Raw genomic sequence first — 18,644 nt, 5'->3', positions numbered from 1 at the left:
TTTATGCGAAGTAAACATTGAAATCTCATTTTTATTCTTCATTTTCATTCCAGTCCATTCACATTCACAGTTTATTCTCATTCCACCCCATTCACATTCCTTAAAGTAAACACACCATAAAGGTGAATGTTAAAATTCAGATGATAGTGTGAGTAATATGACCCTGACCTTGACTTGTAATTTATCCGATACATCAAATGGACATAGGTCTTGTTTGGGAAAGCTATGACTGCTATAGAAAAATAATTTTAATTATGAAACAAAAATTAATAGTATGTAGTAAAATAATTTTTAAATAATATTTTGATAAAATTATTAAAGATACGATATATTTTTTTATCATACAAATAAAAAATCATATCAACATAATTTCTAAATTATAGCAGCTAATATTTACCAAATACTTTAGTACTATAACTTTTAAGATATCAGCTGTCCAACCTCAATTCTAATCAGTGTCATATACTTGGCACAAAAGCCAAAAAGATGTCAAACAATTCTGAAATATTTCCCATGTATAAGCATAAATCTCATTAGTTAAAGACCTAACCCGTGATCCAATTAATTAAGATAATAATATGCTTAAGAATCGAGTAGACTTGGGGCTACAGTGGTCATATAATTAAGACAGTACTTATTTAACTAGACTTTGTGCACAACTCTTGGCTTTATATATGTTTGTATTATATGTTTTGTATGAATTACATACTCTCAATGCAAATCTCCCATTAATATATTTAAAGCAATCTAAACCGTTTGATTGAAAACCACGCAATATGTCATCAAAGACGCCACCAAGCAAGAAAAATAGAGAATATATACAGAACCGGCCCTACTGTCCAACAGGTTCATGCATAGCCATTGGCTGGTCACGCGCACATTTTTCTACCATCCAACAACCCAAAGTCATAGGACTCAAAACCAGTGGCGGACCTACGCGTGGACTAGACCGGGCTACAGCCCGGTCTAGTCCAGGCAAAATTGTTTATACCCCTTAATGTTTCATCAATTTGTAAATTAATAGAGTTTTAATTTTATTTTCATATATGTCCCTAACTCAATTATCCTTATATTTTCATCAATTTAGTATAATAATAGAGTTTTTATTTAATATTCAAATATGTCCCTAACCCAATTACCCTTATGTTTTCATCAATTTTATATAACAATAGAGTTTTTATTTTGTTTACAAATATGTCCCTTATTCACTTATATTATTTTCAATTGAAATTAGTGACTTATTCTATAAAATGATTAAATCATATATTTATTGAATAGATTGAAAACATTAGGGAGCTAAAATTTAATTACTGCTTTAATTTATTTTAAAAAACTTCTAATTGAAAAAAAAATGTCAATGTAATATAACATCGTCACTAGTAGTAAAAGTACTTACAGAAACAACATGTAGTAACAATTATCAATATTTTTATAATTTTTTATGTGAATTTTCAGATTTTATTTATTAGTTATATTAACTAAGAGGACAAGTTAGAAAATAAAATTTGAGTATTTTAAGGAGGTTTTGATAGAATAATCATCAATATCTAGTTCTTTAAAGAGAGATAGAGCGCTGACAAAGAAACAACTACACCCAAATACATTTTTACTGAATTAAGTTTAGTTTATTATTGAAACTTTTAACTAATAATACCTTTACAATTTGAAAGGATGAATAAATTTTATGTTTAATTTATTAAGTTTGGTAATTTAGTACTTCACTTCAAATATAAAAGTTTTACTTGCAATTTTTAATTGATTGTAATTACATGTATTGATCTATTTTAATTTAAAATTCTTAATTAATTTTTTAATCCTTATATAATTATATATTATTATAGGCTGCAATGTCAGATTCTATCATTGAAAAGTAGTGTTTTCATATTTGAGTTGTCTTTTTTTTTTACTTTTTTTTAATTATTTTTGTTTATAGTCCATATTTAGATAGATAAGATTTTTAGTGTTTTTCTTTATTTAATGTACTTATTTTTATATATAATTTTTTATGTTCGCTTCAAAATAAAAATTTTAATTTAACCCGGGGTAATATTAAGTTCTAGATCCGCCCCTGCTCAAAACCCACCCAAAAAAATTTTTAAAAATAAAATAAAATAAAGAATTCTCTATTCGTCTCCTAGTACAATAATTCGAATATCTAAATGTTAATTCTTTATACGTAACATTTGGTTACATGCACGAGTGTTAAGAAACCATCCCCACTTATCCAGGATAATGCTTCATTATGGTCCTTAATTTACTTGTCTTATTTTTCGAGTTTTGTGAATTCTGTCGTGTCTTTTGAGTTTCATTTCACCTTAATTTACGGAGGGGTTCAAAGCACTAGACTTTGAAATTTGTTCATGTAATCCATTTTGTCACCGGCTCTATATATTATATGTTTATATACAAGTAGATTGTGTTAGAGAAGGTGATGGGTCAATTCCTTACAAAGAACTTTTAGGTTTGCATGGTTGTTTCGGTCAAGCAAGTCTCTTTATCACTCGAGTATTTTACTTTTTTTTCTCTGTGAGAAAAAAATAGCTTTTTGAGTGCTTTGCTTTTGAGATTGTAAGGAATAAGCATCTTTTTCAAAATCCTTTTGGGTGTTCTCCTACTTTTACTTTTTTGTACCACTACTTGAGTCATCTTCGTTTGAAATAAACTTATAATTCCACAATATCAAAAGCAGTTTGCAGGTACTTTCAACTAGCTGGCCAAACAGTGACTTGCTTATTAGTTCAAAAGGGCTATCTGATTTTTTCACTTGATATTTCTTGATTATTTGTTTCCTGTTATGCGCTAAGTCGTGCCTTCAATTCATATTTCAGGCTTAGCAGTCAAAGTTTTCTAGTACAAGCAAGAAGAGATTATACTTTTTAAAAAAGACTAAGTTAAAATGGAAAATGGGAAATATTCATCTTGGAAAAATAGTTCTTTGGATGGCCTTGAGCATTTAGAAGAGGATGGAGAGCTAAGAGCAGCATCATCGTTGCCGTTGATCCCTCAGCCTCAAACACCAAAGGAGCCTATGGAGTTTTTGTCCAGATCTTGGAGTCTTTCAGCTTCAGAGATATCGAAAGCTCTTGCTCAGAAACAAAAGCAATTCTTACTGGATCAGAATTTCAATGCAATGCCAGAGACGCTGCATGGATCACAAATTGTAAGTTATTACTCTCTGTGTCAATTGTTATCAAGTTCAAGCTATTTCTGCTTTCTAATCTTTTTTATTTTTTTCATTTTTATTTTTGCAGTCAGCGAGCATAGTAAATTCAATTAATGCTCGGAGAACAGGATCAATTGGGAAATGGTTCCATCACCACAGGGAGCTTAGTACTAGCAAAGTGAAGAAGAAGGACAGGGCCCGTGTAGAAAATGCTCGGATGCACTCTGCTCTCTCTGTTGCTGGCTTAGCTGCAGCCTTGGCTGCTGTGGCTGCTGCAGCAGGGAAATCTGATAGCTCGGGATCCAAAATGAGCATGGCTTTGTCCTCTGCTACTGAGCTGTTGGCATCGCACTGCATTGAACTAGCTGAATCAGCAGGAGCTGATCATGATCGTGTGGCTTCTGTTGTAAGATCAGCAGTGGACATTCAAACTCCCGGGGATCTGATGACTCTTACTGCTGCAGCTGCAACAGGTATTGATACACGGATTCAAATTCGACCACCGTATGTGCAAGTCACTGAATTTTATACTTCTGTGAATAATTAGCTTTGAGAGGAGAAGCAGCTCTAAAAGCAAGATTGCCAAAAGAAGCAAGGAAGAATGCGTCGATAAGTCCTTATGAGAGGGAAGTAGCAGAAACTCATTGGCCAGCTGCTTTTCGCAGTCAGCTGGAGAAGCAGAGATACCCTTGTGAAGGTGAACTGATGCAACTCACACGTAAAGGTAATTGCTTGTGTAGTTTAAGAATTAAGCAGTAGAATAAATCTGATGCCACCCAGACTACTTGCTTTTGCCATAATGTCTCAACTCATTCTTAGTATTAAATTGCTTTGCCCTGGGACTTCTATAGTTCGATTCATATGAATCTAAAATTCTTGTTTCTGGAATTTGCAGGAGTGTTGAGATGCAAGTTTGTATCAGTCTACATCAACAAGAAATCTCAGGTATGGCAAAGAAAAAAGCAGTCACATGAGAAAACAAGCAATGCTAAAATCAAAAGTACATCATTTACTGAAATCATTCTTTGGTTAGGTCATTGTTAAGCTCAAAAGCAAACATGTAGGAGGAGCCTTTTCCAAGAAGAATAAATGTAAGCACATACCCACTTTCCAATTTACATTTTTAAATTATCTATCAGCGATTTGGTATTCAGTAACATCTAAATACACTCTACTGACACCAGGTATCGTCTATGGAGTCTGTGATGAAAGTGCTGCTTGGCCTTATAAAAAGGAAAGGGAAATTTCTGAGGAAGTATATTTTGGCCTCAAGACCGCACAAGGTCTTCTAGAGTTTAAGTGCAAGAGCAAGATTCACAAGCAGAGATGGGTTGATGGGATTCAGAATCTCCTGCGTCAAGTCAGCAGCCTTGAAGCAACAGAGCTTTCTCTGGAGTCATTGTGTATCAGTAATAGTATGTAGAATGACTTACATTTGCGCATACAAAATAACAGGCGAAACTTTGTTGAGAGTTATACTCCTTTTTTGAATCAAGAAAAGTGAAAATAAATGAGGTTCAATATTTTTCTTTCACTAAAATCTTGTTGCAAAAAGCAGATGCTTGAAGCTCATAATAGAGTAATACTTTACTTACAAAGTTGGGATATATAGTATTCTAACAAATGTGGCTGCATGAACTCATAATGCGGAAATGAGATTTTTTTTATATATGATCACTTAAAACACCACGAGTTAACGCTACGTCATATGCCACAAGTTGGCATATCAACATTTTATTTTTGTAAAGGTAGCATTATTGTAATTGCCACTCAATTACAAAATCAAAATGGATTATTATCCATTACAAAATCAAGGGTTCACAAGCAAAGTAAGGTCTGTGCCCTGGAAATCCTATGTCTCCACACCTGTTCTCTGCTTACAGCTTACCAAATACCAACCAAAATTGACAAACAAACTAACTAGATAAAGCTCTCTGTAAAGATGGACCATGGCCACCACCTAACTTTATTACAGAGGTTATTCAAAACACCAACAACGAACAGAAACAAGGTTCGAGCATTAGAGGCATTGAGCACCCTTAAAGAGGAAAAGTTGCACTAGGGATTTTCGAAATGATAATTCAAAAATAATAGTGATTAATGATCATCTCAGCAAGTTATTTCAAATATTGGTACAATCTTTCCAAAAAAAGGAATTTCCACATGCAATGGAATTCTGTAAATGGTGATGATGTGTCTATTGAACAATAAACAAAAGTGATTGAATGTACATACAGAAAACACCGCCTTCCAACTTCTTTGTCATTTTCCCTTATGCTTTTCCTTCTGCCATGGTTCCTGTTAGTAGTCTTAAGGGACTTGAGAAACAGCAGTGAGCAATTCACTCCTTTGTTAAAATACAACAGTCTTGTTCATCTCATAAGGCAACACTCGCAGCTCGCAGTATGATTTTATAGCCTTTGCAAGACATTGTTTTTCAACATCCTCTGATTTCTGAACAAAAGTTCGCAAGTTGTCTCTGTGGGAAACTCTCTCAACCTGCAAAATTATTATAGGCCTATCAGAGACTTTTCTACATTGAAGTACACACAGTATGCATTATGTATTAGTAGTATACACTGATAAATTGATCTTCATGCTTTGTCCTGAACATAGAAACATTTCCCAGGGTCTACTTGCAGTATTTTCCTCTAAAGGGTAGTTAAAATAATTTAAACAGATGTAAAAAAGTGAATCGTGCCGATTTAGAGCAATCAACCCAAATAATCAGAACCAATCCCAAAGCTATTGAGTATTAGGGAGTCTCTTGGGTAAAGACTAGAAGCAATTCCATGTCTAAGGGAACTAGTTAAAAAAGGAACCCAGATACCAGATAAATGGCGTTCAAGAGGTGGAGATGGCATGGCCATTCATAACATTGAAAAAACACTCAGAATGTCTTGCAATTAGCTAGAGCATCAGTTCTGTAGCAAAGCTGATTGCCAAAAGTTCCAACTACAAAATTATTTCATTATCTCTATTATACTCAACCACCTAGTAAATCAAAACATATTTGAAACAGCAGAGGAAAAAATAAATTCACCATCTGTTCAATAATAGGCCCCGCGTCAAGTTCTTCAGTCACAAAGTGACTTGTTGCACCGATTAATTTAACACCTGCATCAAAAGCCTGAGAACATAATAGCAATTTAATGTGTATGGGAAGTCAGGGAAGGAAAAAATGAACTGCTTAGAATGGTGATAAGATTACCCAGACAGAATGTAAAACAACCAACCTGTTTGGCTGGCTTCCCCCCTTTGAAGGATGGCAAAAGACCATGGTGAATGTTAATAACATCCTTTCCATAACTCCTTAAAAATTTACCTGACAATATCTGCAGGAAAACAAAAAATCAAAATGCAACAAATGATTTAGCTACATCAATGGATCTGTATAACATATATTAGTAATTTTCCAATAAACAATCTTTTATTTTATTAAAGTAAGAGATAAGCTAAAAAACAAGAAAAACACATACTACAATGCAATGTATTTTGTCTTGCAGTGTATTGAAATTTGTGTTTTCCTGACTTTTAACTTGTCCCTTACGCCACTTGGGCTTTAGCCCAGTGGTAAACCACTACGCTCAAAGTTAAAAAAGATTATGAGGGTAGTAGTTTGAGTCTCCATAGGTTTAACCTCCCTCAATTAAGCAAAAAATTGTGTGGAGTTAATTTGCAAGTCTTTCTCCCTTGCGAAATGCGAGTGGAGCAGAGACATCCCTCGTCTGTGAGGATCATATGTTTGGGCATATGCTTCATAGAATTAATGTAATAATGTAAGTCCCAAGTTATATATCTGATTGTAAATATCAGTGTAATATATGCTCTAATAGCAGTTGTAAATATATTTGTGTAATACAGTAATCTGATGTGTAATCAGTATTAAAAAAAAAAAAAAACTTGTCCCTTACCATATTGAAGTAACTAGTGAGGGATCCCTTACTAGATAATGACTCTAACAATTTATAACCAAGGTAGGCCTCTTTCTGCAGTGGAACTGGCTGCACAAACACACACATTACTGACTGTGGTGATGGGTTTGAATGTAACCAGCCACTAAGGCTCTGAATAGGTGCTGCTATATATAAATCATCAGGGTGAATAACATCAAAAGTAGCTACCAGAAGGTTCTTCTGAATTTTAATAAGGAAATCCATTCAATTGTAGCATCAAAGGAGGACAAGGATATGTTTATTCCTCCTAAACTTGAATTTAAGACTGTTAATTGCTCAGTTACCAAGCAGGAGAAAAGTTGGGCAACATAGAGCCTAATTCTATTTACCTGCATGTACCTAGCTAGCACTAGAAAATCAGTATTCTGAACCAATTCCAAAAGTTCTTCTTCTCTTTTGTTCTCTTTTGCACACAAATAATGATAAGGAATACCGTGCCTTTCAAGCAAGCGAATCACATGGGAGTTTGGACCTCTATCATGATTACTGTAATAAATATTGAGCATTGAGGACAATAATCAGCATTTTATTTGAAAAAGATAGAAAAAGGCAGCTAGAAGAAAATAGGATTTCAAATACTTCACCTTATCACACAAGTTATTTCAACTGGAAGTTTACCTTCCTGCCATCCATATAAGAAATCAACAAGGCAGTGTTCCTACAGTGTCAAGAAATGAATGGCTTCAGTATTCAAACTATGTGATACATAGTCATCTGAAAACACCAAACATACCTGCTTTGAAGCAAGAACTGCAACCTTATATTTGGGGTCAATGTCAGGCACTCGGACGACAGATCTCATGGCATTGAACATTTTAGACAGCTTAAAGAAGTCTTCATCCATTTGTTCCCGTGGCCATTTAATGGGATCAAAAATAAACTCACTGTCATTTACATAAAGATCATTTGTGATATATAAGGATTGCATTCCATTGTGTTGTAACTTATAGCTACAAACTACATTGAGCACCTAACAGATTACTGCTTATAGGATCCAAGCCATTATCGCCTTTTTGACAATTCCACATAACATGAAAATCAATTATACAAAACTTGCTGGTTGACTCATAGATATCTGATTGAAACTTACTTAGGCAGCAAAATGCACTCACATACACATTTTTTTCATTGCTCAAAAAGCCCGTCCTATTAAGAATTGCACCCTAGACATTGCAATGACAGCAAGTTAACAGAAAACCCTGTAATTGTGAAAACAGATGGCATCAATACATGAGAAGAAATTTTTACAGATTAAACAAATTTCTTTTCACTTCAACGCCTATAGAAAATAGTAAGCCAAATGATAAAACCCAACATGTACAAATAGCCCTCCAATTGCTATTTTTAAGTAACAATTCATAGCACTGAGAGCAAAAACCAGTCCACATAAAATCAATCTCCAGCCACTACCATTAAGAAAACAAATCAACATATACATACAACACTAAGTTCCAGACGAAATTAAATTCTAAATCAATCAAACCAATTGTCTTGTTTAAAAAATGAAACGCATGCTTCAAGTAAAATAGAGAAATAAATCAACATAGGTACCTCCTGGAATAGAAGACATTCTTTTTCTCGGGCACGAAAACATCAGCTGCAAGTATGTTTCCACCTCTTGAAGCAATACATTCCGAGAGCTTAGCTACAATCCCAACTTCATCCTATAGTTAAAATGAATCCAAATTATCAAACTCCAAAAGCTAAACAGAGTAGTCCACTCCCAGTATCAATGAAATGAAAACAAAATGAACATAAAGAAAGACTGATGGGGACTCCTTAAAATTTTCATTTTTCGATAAAACATACATTCTTTTTGCTTCCTGCAGTTTCTGAGCAATCAAACAGAGACCAATCGGAAATATGACTGTGGGTTTGGGTAGGAGGAGGACTTACAGGGCAGTGGAAGACGTGGATTCCATGGGTGAGAGTGGAAGAGACAGAGGACTCGATGGGCTCTCCGGGGAATTTCAGGGACTTGAAGGACCTGTTTGTAAATTTAACAACTTGTTGGAGGCTTGAAGAGAGTCTTCGCAACAGAGTCATTTCCTTTTCTTTTGTTTTCCTGTGTCTCTCGGCCAGCTGCAACCAGCACCTCGCACCAAACTCGGATGGCGGCCTTTACTCGTTGTCTTGTTGAGGCCACATACACGCCCCCGTTTGTCATGCTTTTTATTTGGCCAACTAAACGCAATACGCATTGTCGTTTCTTTTTTTTTTTTTTTTTTTTTTTGAGTAACAGTTGGGCAGATAACATTTGTTGGTTGAGAAAAAAATTCTGAAAAATCGTTGTGTTGGCGCGTGGAAGTTTGTGATTGGGGCGAGATGTTTGGTGGATCTGTGAGTGGGTGAAATCTTTCTATGTTTCTTGTTGATTGGCAACAAAAGCATCAAAGCCGTTTTATCGTGGAAAATAACCGTTTTTTGCCAAAAATGCAACGACTGAAAATAGTCCTCCAAATTGGGAAAGTGCATGGAACTGCAGGTCCCAGTACACCCAAAAGCAGGAAATATTTACTTTGCAATTAGTTTCATTTTCCAGTAAAAAAAAAAAAAACATTTTATATAATAGACCTTTTAATATTTAGCTTTTTAACAACATCACTTATAAGATATATGGATATATATGAATTTTTCTAAATTTTTTAAATGTAAAAATAATTCATTAAAAATTACAACTTGCAAATCATTGAGCAATGATCATTATAATTCATTAAAAATTGATGTCGGTGTCACTTGTCATATAATGATCATTATAATTTTCATAATTATTTTAAATATTATATCAAGATTTATTAAACCAGAATCAAATACTTAATAAATCAAAATGCATATAATTACAAATATTATTTGACTTTATCAAGCATGGCTCTTAATAGATATGAGATCTGTCCCACGTTTTTAACTATTCATACAAATGGATGAAAATTTTTTTTTCTGAGAACTGAAAACTCATCTTCTTGTGAGACTCAAATAGATCCACATTATGAGGAAAATGTATTTTATCCTATGATCAGAACAAGTAGCTACATTCCTTATACTATATTCAATCAATAACTCATTGCTAAAATAACATTTGGATGATACGTATTCCTGTTTTATTAGGAGAATAGTTTTCTCCATACTAGGAAAGTAGTGACCCTTAATCAAATGAATTTGATCAGGTAAAAAGTTAAAAAAAAAAAAAAAAGCACGATTTTCTTTTTCAGAATAACGGATAGGAAATTAACAAAGTCCAGTTTTTAAATTCCTATCCTCCTTCAGATTTAAACACAGTGGTCAGATTGAATTTTTATATTAATGGACTTAAAACATTATTACATAGCTTCTAATTATAACATTTCATTCGAAAGTGGTGGGGGGTTATTAAAAAAAATGGGGAATCAAAAAAAGAAGTTGATGTATTTAGAAAGATAGAGGGGTGTATTTTGTCTTTCTATTGTGGTAATTTAATGAAGAGATCCTGATATTAGTTTGGGCCATAGCAAATAGAGAATAAAAACTGGAGTTGGACTATTGGCACACCTCTAACATTCTTTTTAAACCATTTTTCTCTTCATACTCTTCTTAATTTCTAAAATAATCTTCATTTGTTGTACTTTCTTAATAAACTCCTGCATCGATACTTTAAAAAAAAATTATTAGATGCTCTCTCTCCTCTCGCATTCTAAATCACTTTCAATCTCTTATTAATTATAACATTCATGAATTTATGATTTTTATCTATATTTGTCTTTGTTTTTCCTAATAGGTAATAACTTTGGTATACACATAGAGACATGTGTGCGAATTTAAAAAAAAAAATTCGCCTAAGTAAACAAATTTCACAAAATTATCTAACTGATTAAATTTTAAAATAAATTAATATTAAACACCAATTATCTTTCTTACAAAAATTTTGTTTATATTTAGATCAAATTCTTATTTTATGACAATTCATTTTTTTTCAAATTTTATAAATTTAATAAGTTTATAATAAAGAAAAAATAAGAAAACATAGATGAATTTAAATAAATAAATTTTATTTTTAATATAATTTAAATATAACGGATCAATTTGTAAATAAAGAATAAAAGGAGTTTCATAAGAGATACATAAGGGTGCCAATAGCGTCACTCTAAAAACCGAATGTAAGAAAAATAGGGGAATCGTTTATGTACACCCATTTTTACATTTTTCCAGATACTTTTCGGATTTCCAGGTGGCAAACAATCGAGTGATAACCGAAACTTACCGCACGAATCTTACCGGAGAGGTCTTCCAGATCCACTTGGAGCCCATCTAAAACACAGCAATCGATTCTTCGTTACAAGGCAAAATTCTCGACTCTTACCTCCGTTCTGTAGCTGCCCCGCCCCAGCCAAAAGAATTGAAAGATAAAAATGCCGGTGAGTCAATTTCTTCTAGAACTATATGGATCCAGATCTCATATTGATTCGTTACTTTTTAGTTTATGATATGGATTATAATCGTGTGCGGTGCAGTTCAGGAAAATAGTGGAAGTGGAGCCACCGAGTCCGTTGAGATATCTAATGGGAGCGGTGATCATGATGATCGGAGTTGTATTACCCGTCGGTTACATGATGTTCCGTAACAAGCGGGTGCCTTCTACTTCCTCCTATTCCAAACAGACGTAGGTGTGCCTTTGCTTTTTCTTTATATTTTCTCACATACTTGTTTCACATTGCATAATTTTATGAAATGAATATTAAATTAGCTTAGTGATTAGAGTCAAATCATGGATATGAACGAGTACTGTTGACACTTTATATTGAATCTGCTATTAAGTTAGAAGAGTAAGAATTTTGAAATAGAAATGGTGATTTGTGTATTTTGGATCCATATTAGGTTGAAGAATTCTAATGCAAGGTCTTGATAAGTCTCAGTAAAAGGTTTATGTTATTATTTTTGGTTTTTATGTTGTTTGTTTTATCATGATCATTTGCATAAATTTGAAGCACTCTAATGTGAGATTTTCGGTTGGTGTCTCAGGAACAAAGTTTTGATATAGAGAAATTGCAGAGGGGGATTTTGGATATTGAAGTCTGAAGAAGATGAAAAGGAGGCCTTGACAGATCTGCAAATATAAAGTGTACATGTATTCAAACTTCAATTATGTCATATTGGTTGGTTGGAATTGTAATCTTTGTTTATTGAATGACACAAATATGGTTTGATTTAGTTGTTCTCATCGGTTTTACCAGGTTGTTTAATTGATGCCCCTCATATACTCGTATTTCTTTGTTAAAATATACGTTGTTATTCTTTCTATCTTGTTTGTGACTATAAAATGGGGATTATTGTCAACTCCCAACTTGGCCATTCTTGAAGAGTTTGTGTTTTTCTACTACTACTTTTCTGCATTTGATTTTGTTATCGACTGCAGGGGATTGCAGTTTACTACTGTTTCCTTTTGTTGGAAACTTGTTTAAAATTTACTTGATCAGAAGTCTGTAAATAGTGTAATGATGTAAAAACTAGGAAGCGTCTTGTGGGCTACTGTAAGTTCTTTTTTATTTTGTTTCTCAAGCTGTTGCATATTATTGTTCATTTGTTTGTGTGAAGTTAGTTATCTTTATCCAGCAGAAGTTTGACGGATGAACAAACTTAGTAGAGTGGATCATCCAAGATCCAATAACGGGATTGTCTAAAAGAACACTGGAGCTGGGGAATTATAATAAGAGGTAGTTACCCCATTTCATGTCTGTGATATTGATTTGAATGTTCACACAAATCATGATGATAATTGAAAGGGCATTTTGCATAAATATTGTCGCTTGGTCAAACAAGAATTTGGTTTGAGAATGAGAGTATAAATCGTTCATATCTTGTTGTGTGACAATTTAGGTCAGGATTTTGGGTTTGCTTTCATGTTATGTGGATGGATATAAGCAAACATGGTTTCTGCGACTTCACTAATGGAAGCCTCAGAGCATGCGAAATAGTTTTCATTTGAATTTTATTTTACTAATCTTTGGGTGATCAATTTTGGTTATCATTATCAATGTAATATAGATTATTTTTGGCATCAGATTAAGTACTTGAAAAACTAAGCGTGGGGTGTTCAATTAATATTGGCAGCGCGGCATGATCCTTTCAAGAGCCCTCTGTTCTAATATGCATTTACAGTGCCCTCTCTCCCCACGTTTGCTTTACCAATTTGACTATCACCAATACTTAAAAAGCCATCACAAAAGAATACGATTATCGTCTGTTTAACAATGGATTAAACCCACATGTAAATTTCAACAGTACATCGACTGCGGGCGCAATGTTACATTCCGAAGACTACATTGATCAGCGTCACTCCCACCCGTGCAATTGTATTTTTCCAGATAAAAGTCAGAAATATATGTCAAGTAGATGGCACCTAAAATGAGGCCCTCTCATTGCAAGATTCTTGCCACCTCCCCAATCCTTCTCCAACACGAATCTTGTCTCCACGTTTGATGCAAAACCTGAAATTGGAATTATCCCCTCTATTCGGTGATTTTATAGTTGGGGCCTGGAAGACGAGCACAACAGTTGATCCCATGTTGAAGGCACCCACCTGGAAGGATAAAAGCATGGAGGAAACAAATGAAATAATGGGCCAAATAAATGGCTCACAATCAAATACTGCATTCCCAATATGAGGATGGCTGATGGCTGATGGCTGGAGTAATTGAGAGTTGAGACATGCTTCAATATCTCACATGGTACTTTTCAAAAAACCTAGACCCAATTTTTTATGTATATATCAAATTTAGTCAAATGTTAAAGTCTGTTTTGTGAACATATCAAATTCAGTCAAATGTTAAAACTCTATTAATGATTGACATATTTCAATATTTTTGGACTCCAAAATTAGGAGAAAAAAGAAGGGATGGACACAGTTGGGATAAAAACTTTAAAACATTTGGACCTTTTAAACTGGAAAAAGAACAAAGATGAATGAAATCAAGCATTCAGTTGTGGCTGTACTTATGCCATGGAACCCATTGTAAAACCAAAAAGAGATATCTACACTAGTTGAAATAAAATAATTGTCAAGCACCCAAGTTCTAAAAGGCACAATTTATGCATATCTCTAACCTCATCTCCTTTCTTAAGCATCATACCGACACCTTGAGGTTCATAGACTCTTTCTTCCGGAGGCTCTGAATGTAATAACTTCTTTCTTGGCCGGTTCGTCCGAAGTTCTGGTTCAATGACGAGCTGCACAATTAATTTTAAACCAATAAGTCAGCAATGTAGACTCAAATAGCTGAACTCTTGTGCTACTGTCTTGTCTGTGTACACTGAGCTCAAGCTGTGAGATTACTTCGGGGTTAAAACATTGGGAGATTATGTAAATGGTAATTGTCCATTCCACATGTATGGGCTATTTTCAAGATTGTTGAGTGTGTGTGGCTGTGCATGGTGCAAAGTGTGCCATGTTTCCTTTTCTTCACCCCTATGGTTGGGCCACCAAGTGTGTGTCAATGGGTAATTGCTGTTTACTTATTATAAACTCGGGAGAAGCCATTTAACCTCAATTGAACCAATATTAGTTGCTCCAACAGCAGCCATTGCCAGGTAACCTTCTTGCCACATGCCTTCAAGTACAACCTAGTGACATGAAAATCACAAAGCTGTTTCGTCAAAAAGCACATCCATTAATAAAGATGGGAAATAATAGTTAATCCAAGCATATCCATAAGTTGGAACTCCAAATTGAACATCATCTATCAAGAATGAAGAACTTAAAAACAGTCAAAATATACAAGTTAAAGGCCATAGCTAGCAGTAACTAGATCTATAAAACAAGTCCCTCCAGCTGAGAACAGAAAAATAAGTACCTGCAAACATAAAAAATCTATGAAATGAAGAGACAAATTTAACAGCACATGTTGCTAGCTAGCAATGTTTAAGAATAGACGTAATTTCACATCAGAAAGTTGAAAATGTAAAAACTAAAGTATTTATCCATCCTATAACAATAAAATTAACAAAAACCAGTCAAGAATTGAAAACTGCCAGGCCGTTACAAAGCTATTGAATCTGGTTAAAGAAAGAAATAGAAAATGGAAAAGAAAGTTACCCTTTCATTCTCAAAATAAAGATTTCTGATTGTTCTTGTAGCACGTTCATTCAAAGGAAATAAGCGACCTACAAAATAATGAAATTTTATTGGAAAAAGAAAGGAATTGATTGTGTTGTGTGGACATCAAGTGGAAACCAACATCTGACAAAAAATTGTAAACATCTGCTAAACCACTGATTTACTTTCTTCTTTTACGGGGAGCAAAAGGTTGATAAAGGATAGATAAAGAGGTCATGATATGGAAAGAGTTCATAATAAAAAATTTTAATCAACAGAAAAGGATATACCATTTTTTATATTTTAAACTACCATCATACACAAGAGACAATACTTAATGTAACTAACACAAAAGATAAGAGTTACCTGAAAAATGCCGACGTACAAGAACATTCCAGTCAACTGGTGAGTGTATGCGATGATAGTTTCCAGGCTTCAGGTATATAACACAATAATAAAGGCCTTTCACAGGACTGTAGTAAAATATTAACAGATAAACGTAAATTGGACATAATTTCACTTGATGCAAAAATAAAGCATGTAGCATAGAGGAAAAACTCAACTGTACTGGCACTAAGTAGAACATGTATCATCATGTTCTGTAAACCAAAGCATAAATAAGCAAACATGAAGATGGAAAACGAACTATCACTGCAGTACAAAAACGTAGGATCAACAAACTGAGTTCAATTAACCATGTTTCATCACATTCACAAGAGCTGATATAATTCTTAATTATGAGAAATTCCAAGATTCCTCAGTTTCAACAAGATATCAGATTCCGAACATGGACAAAAATACAGACGAATTGCTGAAGGTGTTAGAAAGTGTCTGGAAAATTTCAATGATGTTAAAAGGTGACAGACTGGGCATAAAATGCCTTTTAGTTCATCAAAGAATGTTTTCTAAAGAACTCCATAAACCCTTAATCCGAGACGACGGACCAAGAGAACAAAACATGTGACCTGTATTTGGACCCAACAGAAATCTCCTGAAAAGCAACCAGCCAGTTACCATTCACTAAAAAAATTGTGCTTCTGTTCCAAATACTTGAATATACATCTAACTCAATATCCAAAAACTTATCAGACATATTAATATGAGATTACCGTGTTATTGCAGTGTCACGGACTCTAGGAGAAGCCAATGAAATGCTCCACCATGACTTCTTAGTCTTCTCTGTAGGAGAACTTTCTTGTTCACCACATTGTTCATGCATATCACCTTCCTCAATCATTGGGAGAAAGGAGCTAGAACCCAGAAGAGAAGAAACAGAATAGGAAAACCCTTTAACTTGCTCAATCATAGCCCCAACTCCTTTCAACTCTCCAACTCTTAGAACAATACCATCAACAGGACTAACCTGGAAAAAGATGAAATATATCATACAATTGCTTTAACATTTAGCTACACTTGACAGGAAATATAAGATGTCCAAAGTGCTAGTTACCAGTTACCAGACAATGGGGATCAGGATCAATAGGCCTGGAACCTTGTTTCAGGGTACGGACAAAGAACTCTCGTAAGGAAGCATATTCACCCAGAGGCAGAGCTGCTTCTTCTAAGTCTGTAAGGAAGAAAAATTGAAGAGAATGATGAATATGTCACACCACTTTCATCAAGAATAACAAACATCTACCTAGGGTGATGATAGCCATATGGTAACAAAAACAAGATATAAGAGGTATAACAATCATACTTGAATGGAATGCTCGAGCCCATGCTTTATAAACATAAGGACGCATCCAGACAGGATATTCCTAAAAACATGTTAACAAATAAACATGAAACAATTTACACGATAAATGAAGAATAATATAAAATTAAGGTAGAAACTGGAGCTACAAGCACCAACTAAATAAAAAAATAAGTGCTTAGACATAATAACAGGTGTCCAAAAGAAGTGCTTACCACACTTGTCAAGAAACCCCAAAACCTAGAGATGGAACGTAGAGGTAGCAGTCTGAGAAATGAAGCCTGAAGTTGCCAAAGATACAGTCAAATGTTAGAAATGATATCACAGCATGTGAAGCTCAAAAGACATTTCATATGTTGAGATAAATATATTACTTTTGCATCAGGCTTGAACTCAATTTCAATCCCTTTCTCCCGTGCCTCTTCGACCTGTCACCAACAAGAAACAGAGACATAAAACAAAAGATAAAACTACTAAAACATCTAAATACTTCATAGTGAGGCCGCAGGACAAATTAAGCACACGCAACCTACAGTATGTATTTTCCACAAATATAAAACAAATATCTACCTTCCTATCATCATACATTCGGCGAGCATGAAGAGCACCAAGCATAAGTAAAGTAGCGAACGTAGCACCAGGCAACAGAAAAGTATTGCCTGCACACTTTCAATCATTAGATTTAAAGTCATTTTAAAAGCGCTGATCTTGCGTTCAAAGCAGGGAAAAAAAAACACTTCTATAATATTAACCAAACAATGCCTGTTTAAGAGCAGAAAACACAATAACTCAAAGTCATTTTTAAGCTGAAGAGAATGTGAAATTAGAGGACATTGAGTGAAGTAGAATGAAGGACCTTGAGAGTTGTTACTGCCGCCACTGAAAGAAGCACGAACTTGAGGATTTGTTTGGAGCTTTCTCAAAAATGAAGTGGAAAATTGACGGCAGTGATGGTCATATTCGAGCCGTAAATAGTGAGGAAAAACAGAGACTTTGTTGGAAAACCGAAATTTCATACTGGTTTAACGGTTTTGGAGACAGAGCTGCTTGTTCGTTAGGGTTTTTTCTTTTTTAAATTTTCTGAATTCTGAAATAAGCAGAATTCGTTAGGGCTTTTTCTTTTGATATACTGTTGGCAAGAGATGTAAAACGGAGACTCTGACAGCCGTTTTACGTGATCAAATGCCTGTTTTCGGCTAAAAACGCAGATCAAATGCGTCGTACAATCGCCCTTTGGTCCAACACTGAACCACTTATCTCAAAATTAGGTAGGATTATGAGAGTAAATGTTTGAATTTCCATAAGTTCGATTTCACTTAATTAAGAAAAAAAATTAGGTGGAGTTAATTTATAAGTCTTTCTCTTTTGTGAAATATGGTAGAGTAAAGATATCCCTCGTCTATTATATGTCTGGTCTGGACATGTACTTTATAAAATTAATGTAATAATATAAGTTTCAGTTATAAATTTAATTGTAAAATTAATGTAATAATGTAAGTCTCAATTTATATATCAGATTGTAAATATCTGGGCATGCATTTCATAAAATTAATGTAATAATATCAAATTTAATTTATAAGTCTTTCTCCTTTGTGAAATACGGTAGAGTAAAGATATCCTTCGTCTATTATATGTCTGGTCTGGACATGTACTTTACAAAATTAATGTAATAATATAAGTTTCAGTTATAAATTTAATTGTAAAATTAATGTAATAATGTAAGTCTCAATTTATATATCTTATTGTAAATATCTGGGCATGTACTTC

The 18,644-nt window shown here is 34.0% G+C and overlaps 4 protein-coding genes across 14 annotated transcripts; 2 read left to right on the top strand and 2 right to left on the bottom strand.

The window, feature by feature from the left end:
- The first annotated feature begins 2,350 nt into the window (after window positions 1-2,350).
- LOC102626195 (VAN3-binding protein) lies at window positions 2,351-4,703 on the top strand. 2 transcript variants are annotated; one of them, XM_006477108.4, is made up of 7 exons: window positions 2,351-2,696; window positions 2,829-3,160; window positions 3,252-3,636; window positions 3,711-3,887; window positions 4,059-4,108; window positions 4,197-4,254; window positions 4,348-4,703. In XM_006477108.4, the coding sequence occupies exons 2-7, from the start codon at window positions 2,897-2,899 to the stop codon at window positions 4,584-4,586; spliced, it is 1,173 nt and encodes a 390-aa protein (XP_006477171.2). In that variant the 5' UTR covers window positions 2,351-2,696; window positions 2,829-2,896; the 3' UTR covers window positions 4,587-4,703. The 2 variants fall into 2 exon arrangements, with proteins under 2 accessions (XP_006477171.2, XP_024954719.2); XM_025098951.2 differs by lacking the exon at window positions 2,351-2,696 and having other exon boundaries at window positions 2,703-3,160.
- Window positions 4,704-5,237: 534 nt separating this feature from the next.
- Window positions 5,238-9,494, bottom strand: LOC102625349 (formyltetrahydrofolate deformylase 2, mitochondrial). 6 transcript variants are annotated; one of them, XM_052437930.1, is made up of 10 exons: window positions 9,016-9,042; window positions 8,671-8,783; window positions 8,232-8,318; window positions 7,853-8,003; window positions 7,704-7,777; window positions 7,449-7,605; window positions 7,078-7,167; window positions 6,400-6,498; window positions 6,207-6,293; window positions 5,238-5,662 (listed from the first exon to the last, which is right to left on the bottom strand). In XM_052437930.1, the coding sequence occupies exons 3-10, from the start codon at window positions 8,246-8,248 to the stop codon at window positions 5,516-5,518; spliced, it is 822 nt and encodes a 273-aa protein (XP_052293890.1). In that variant the 5' UTR covers window positions 8,249-8,318; window positions 8,671-8,783; window positions 9,016-9,042; the 3' UTR covers window positions 5,238-5,515. The 6 variants fall into 6 exon arrangements, with proteins under 6 accessions (XP_052293890.1, XP_052293887.1, XP_006477166.2 ...); XM_052437927.1 differs by lacking the exon at window positions 8,232-8,318 and having other exon boundaries at window positions 8,929-9,484; XM_006477103.3 differs by lacking the exon at window positions 8,232-8,318 and having other exon boundaries at window positions 9,016-9,475.
- A 1,754-nt stretch (window positions 9,495-11,248) lies between these two features.
- Window positions 11,249-12,426, top strand: LOC102624500 (uncharacterized). 4 transcript variants are annotated; one of them, XM_052437341.1, is made up of 4 exons: window positions 11,249-11,507; window positions 11,604-11,752; window positions 11,968-12,011; window positions 12,112-12,426. In XM_052437341.1, exons 1-3 carry the CDS (start codon window positions 11,502-11,504, stop codon window positions 11,993-11,995), a joined length of 183 nt encoding a protein of 60 aa, XP_052293301.1. In that variant the 5' UTR covers window positions 11,249-11,501; the 3' UTR covers window positions 11,996-12,011; window positions 12,112-12,426. The 4 variants fall into 4 exon arrangements, with proteins under 4 accessions (XP_052293301.1, XP_052293302.1, XP_006477164.2 ...); XM_052437342.1 differs by having other exon boundaries at window positions 11,254-11,507; window positions 11,604-11,756; XM_006477101.4 differs by lacking the exon at window positions 11,968-12,011 and having other exon boundaries at window positions 11,263-11,507; window positions 11,604-11,756; window positions 12,112-12,390.
- An 884-nt stretch (window positions 12,427-13,310) lies between these two features.
- Window positions 13,311-18,173, bottom strand: LOC102624026 (phosphatidylserine decarboxylase proenzyme 1, mitochondrial). 2 transcript variants are annotated; one of them, XM_052437340.1, is made up of 13 exons: window positions 17,734-18,173; window positions 17,448-17,536; window positions 17,252-17,305; window positions 17,093-17,158; window positions 16,881-16,941; window positions 16,639-16,748; window positions 16,291-16,544; window positions 15,745-15,832; window positions 15,548-15,614; window positions 15,182-15,249; window positions 14,632-14,709; window positions 14,194-14,316; window positions 13,311-13,669 (listed from the first exon to the last, which is right to left on the bottom strand). In XM_052437340.1, exons 1-13 carry the CDS (start codon window positions 17,891-17,893, stop codon window positions 13,490-13,492), a joined length of 1,398 nt encoding a protein of 465 aa, XP_052293300.1. In that variant the 5' UTR covers window positions 17,894-18,173; the 3' UTR covers window positions 13,311-13,489. The 2 variants fall into 2 exon arrangements, with proteins under 2 accessions (XP_052293300.1, XP_006477162.2); XM_006477099.4 differs by lacking the exon at window positions 15,745-15,832 and having other exon boundaries at window positions 15,548-15,654; window positions 17,734-18,169.
- Between the last annotated feature and the right edge of the window lie 471 nt (window positions 18,174-18,644).

Source organism: Citrus sinensis, chromosome 3, assembly GCF_022201045.2.
Source record: "Citrus sinensis cultivar Valencia sweet orange chromosome 3, DVS_A1.0, whole genome shotgun sequence".
NCBI classification, from domain to species: Eukaryota; Viridiplantae; Streptophyta; class Magnoliopsida; order Sapindales; family Rutaceae; genus Citrus; species Citrus sinensis.
This window is presented reverse-complemented; position numbering and strand designations above follow the sequence as displayed.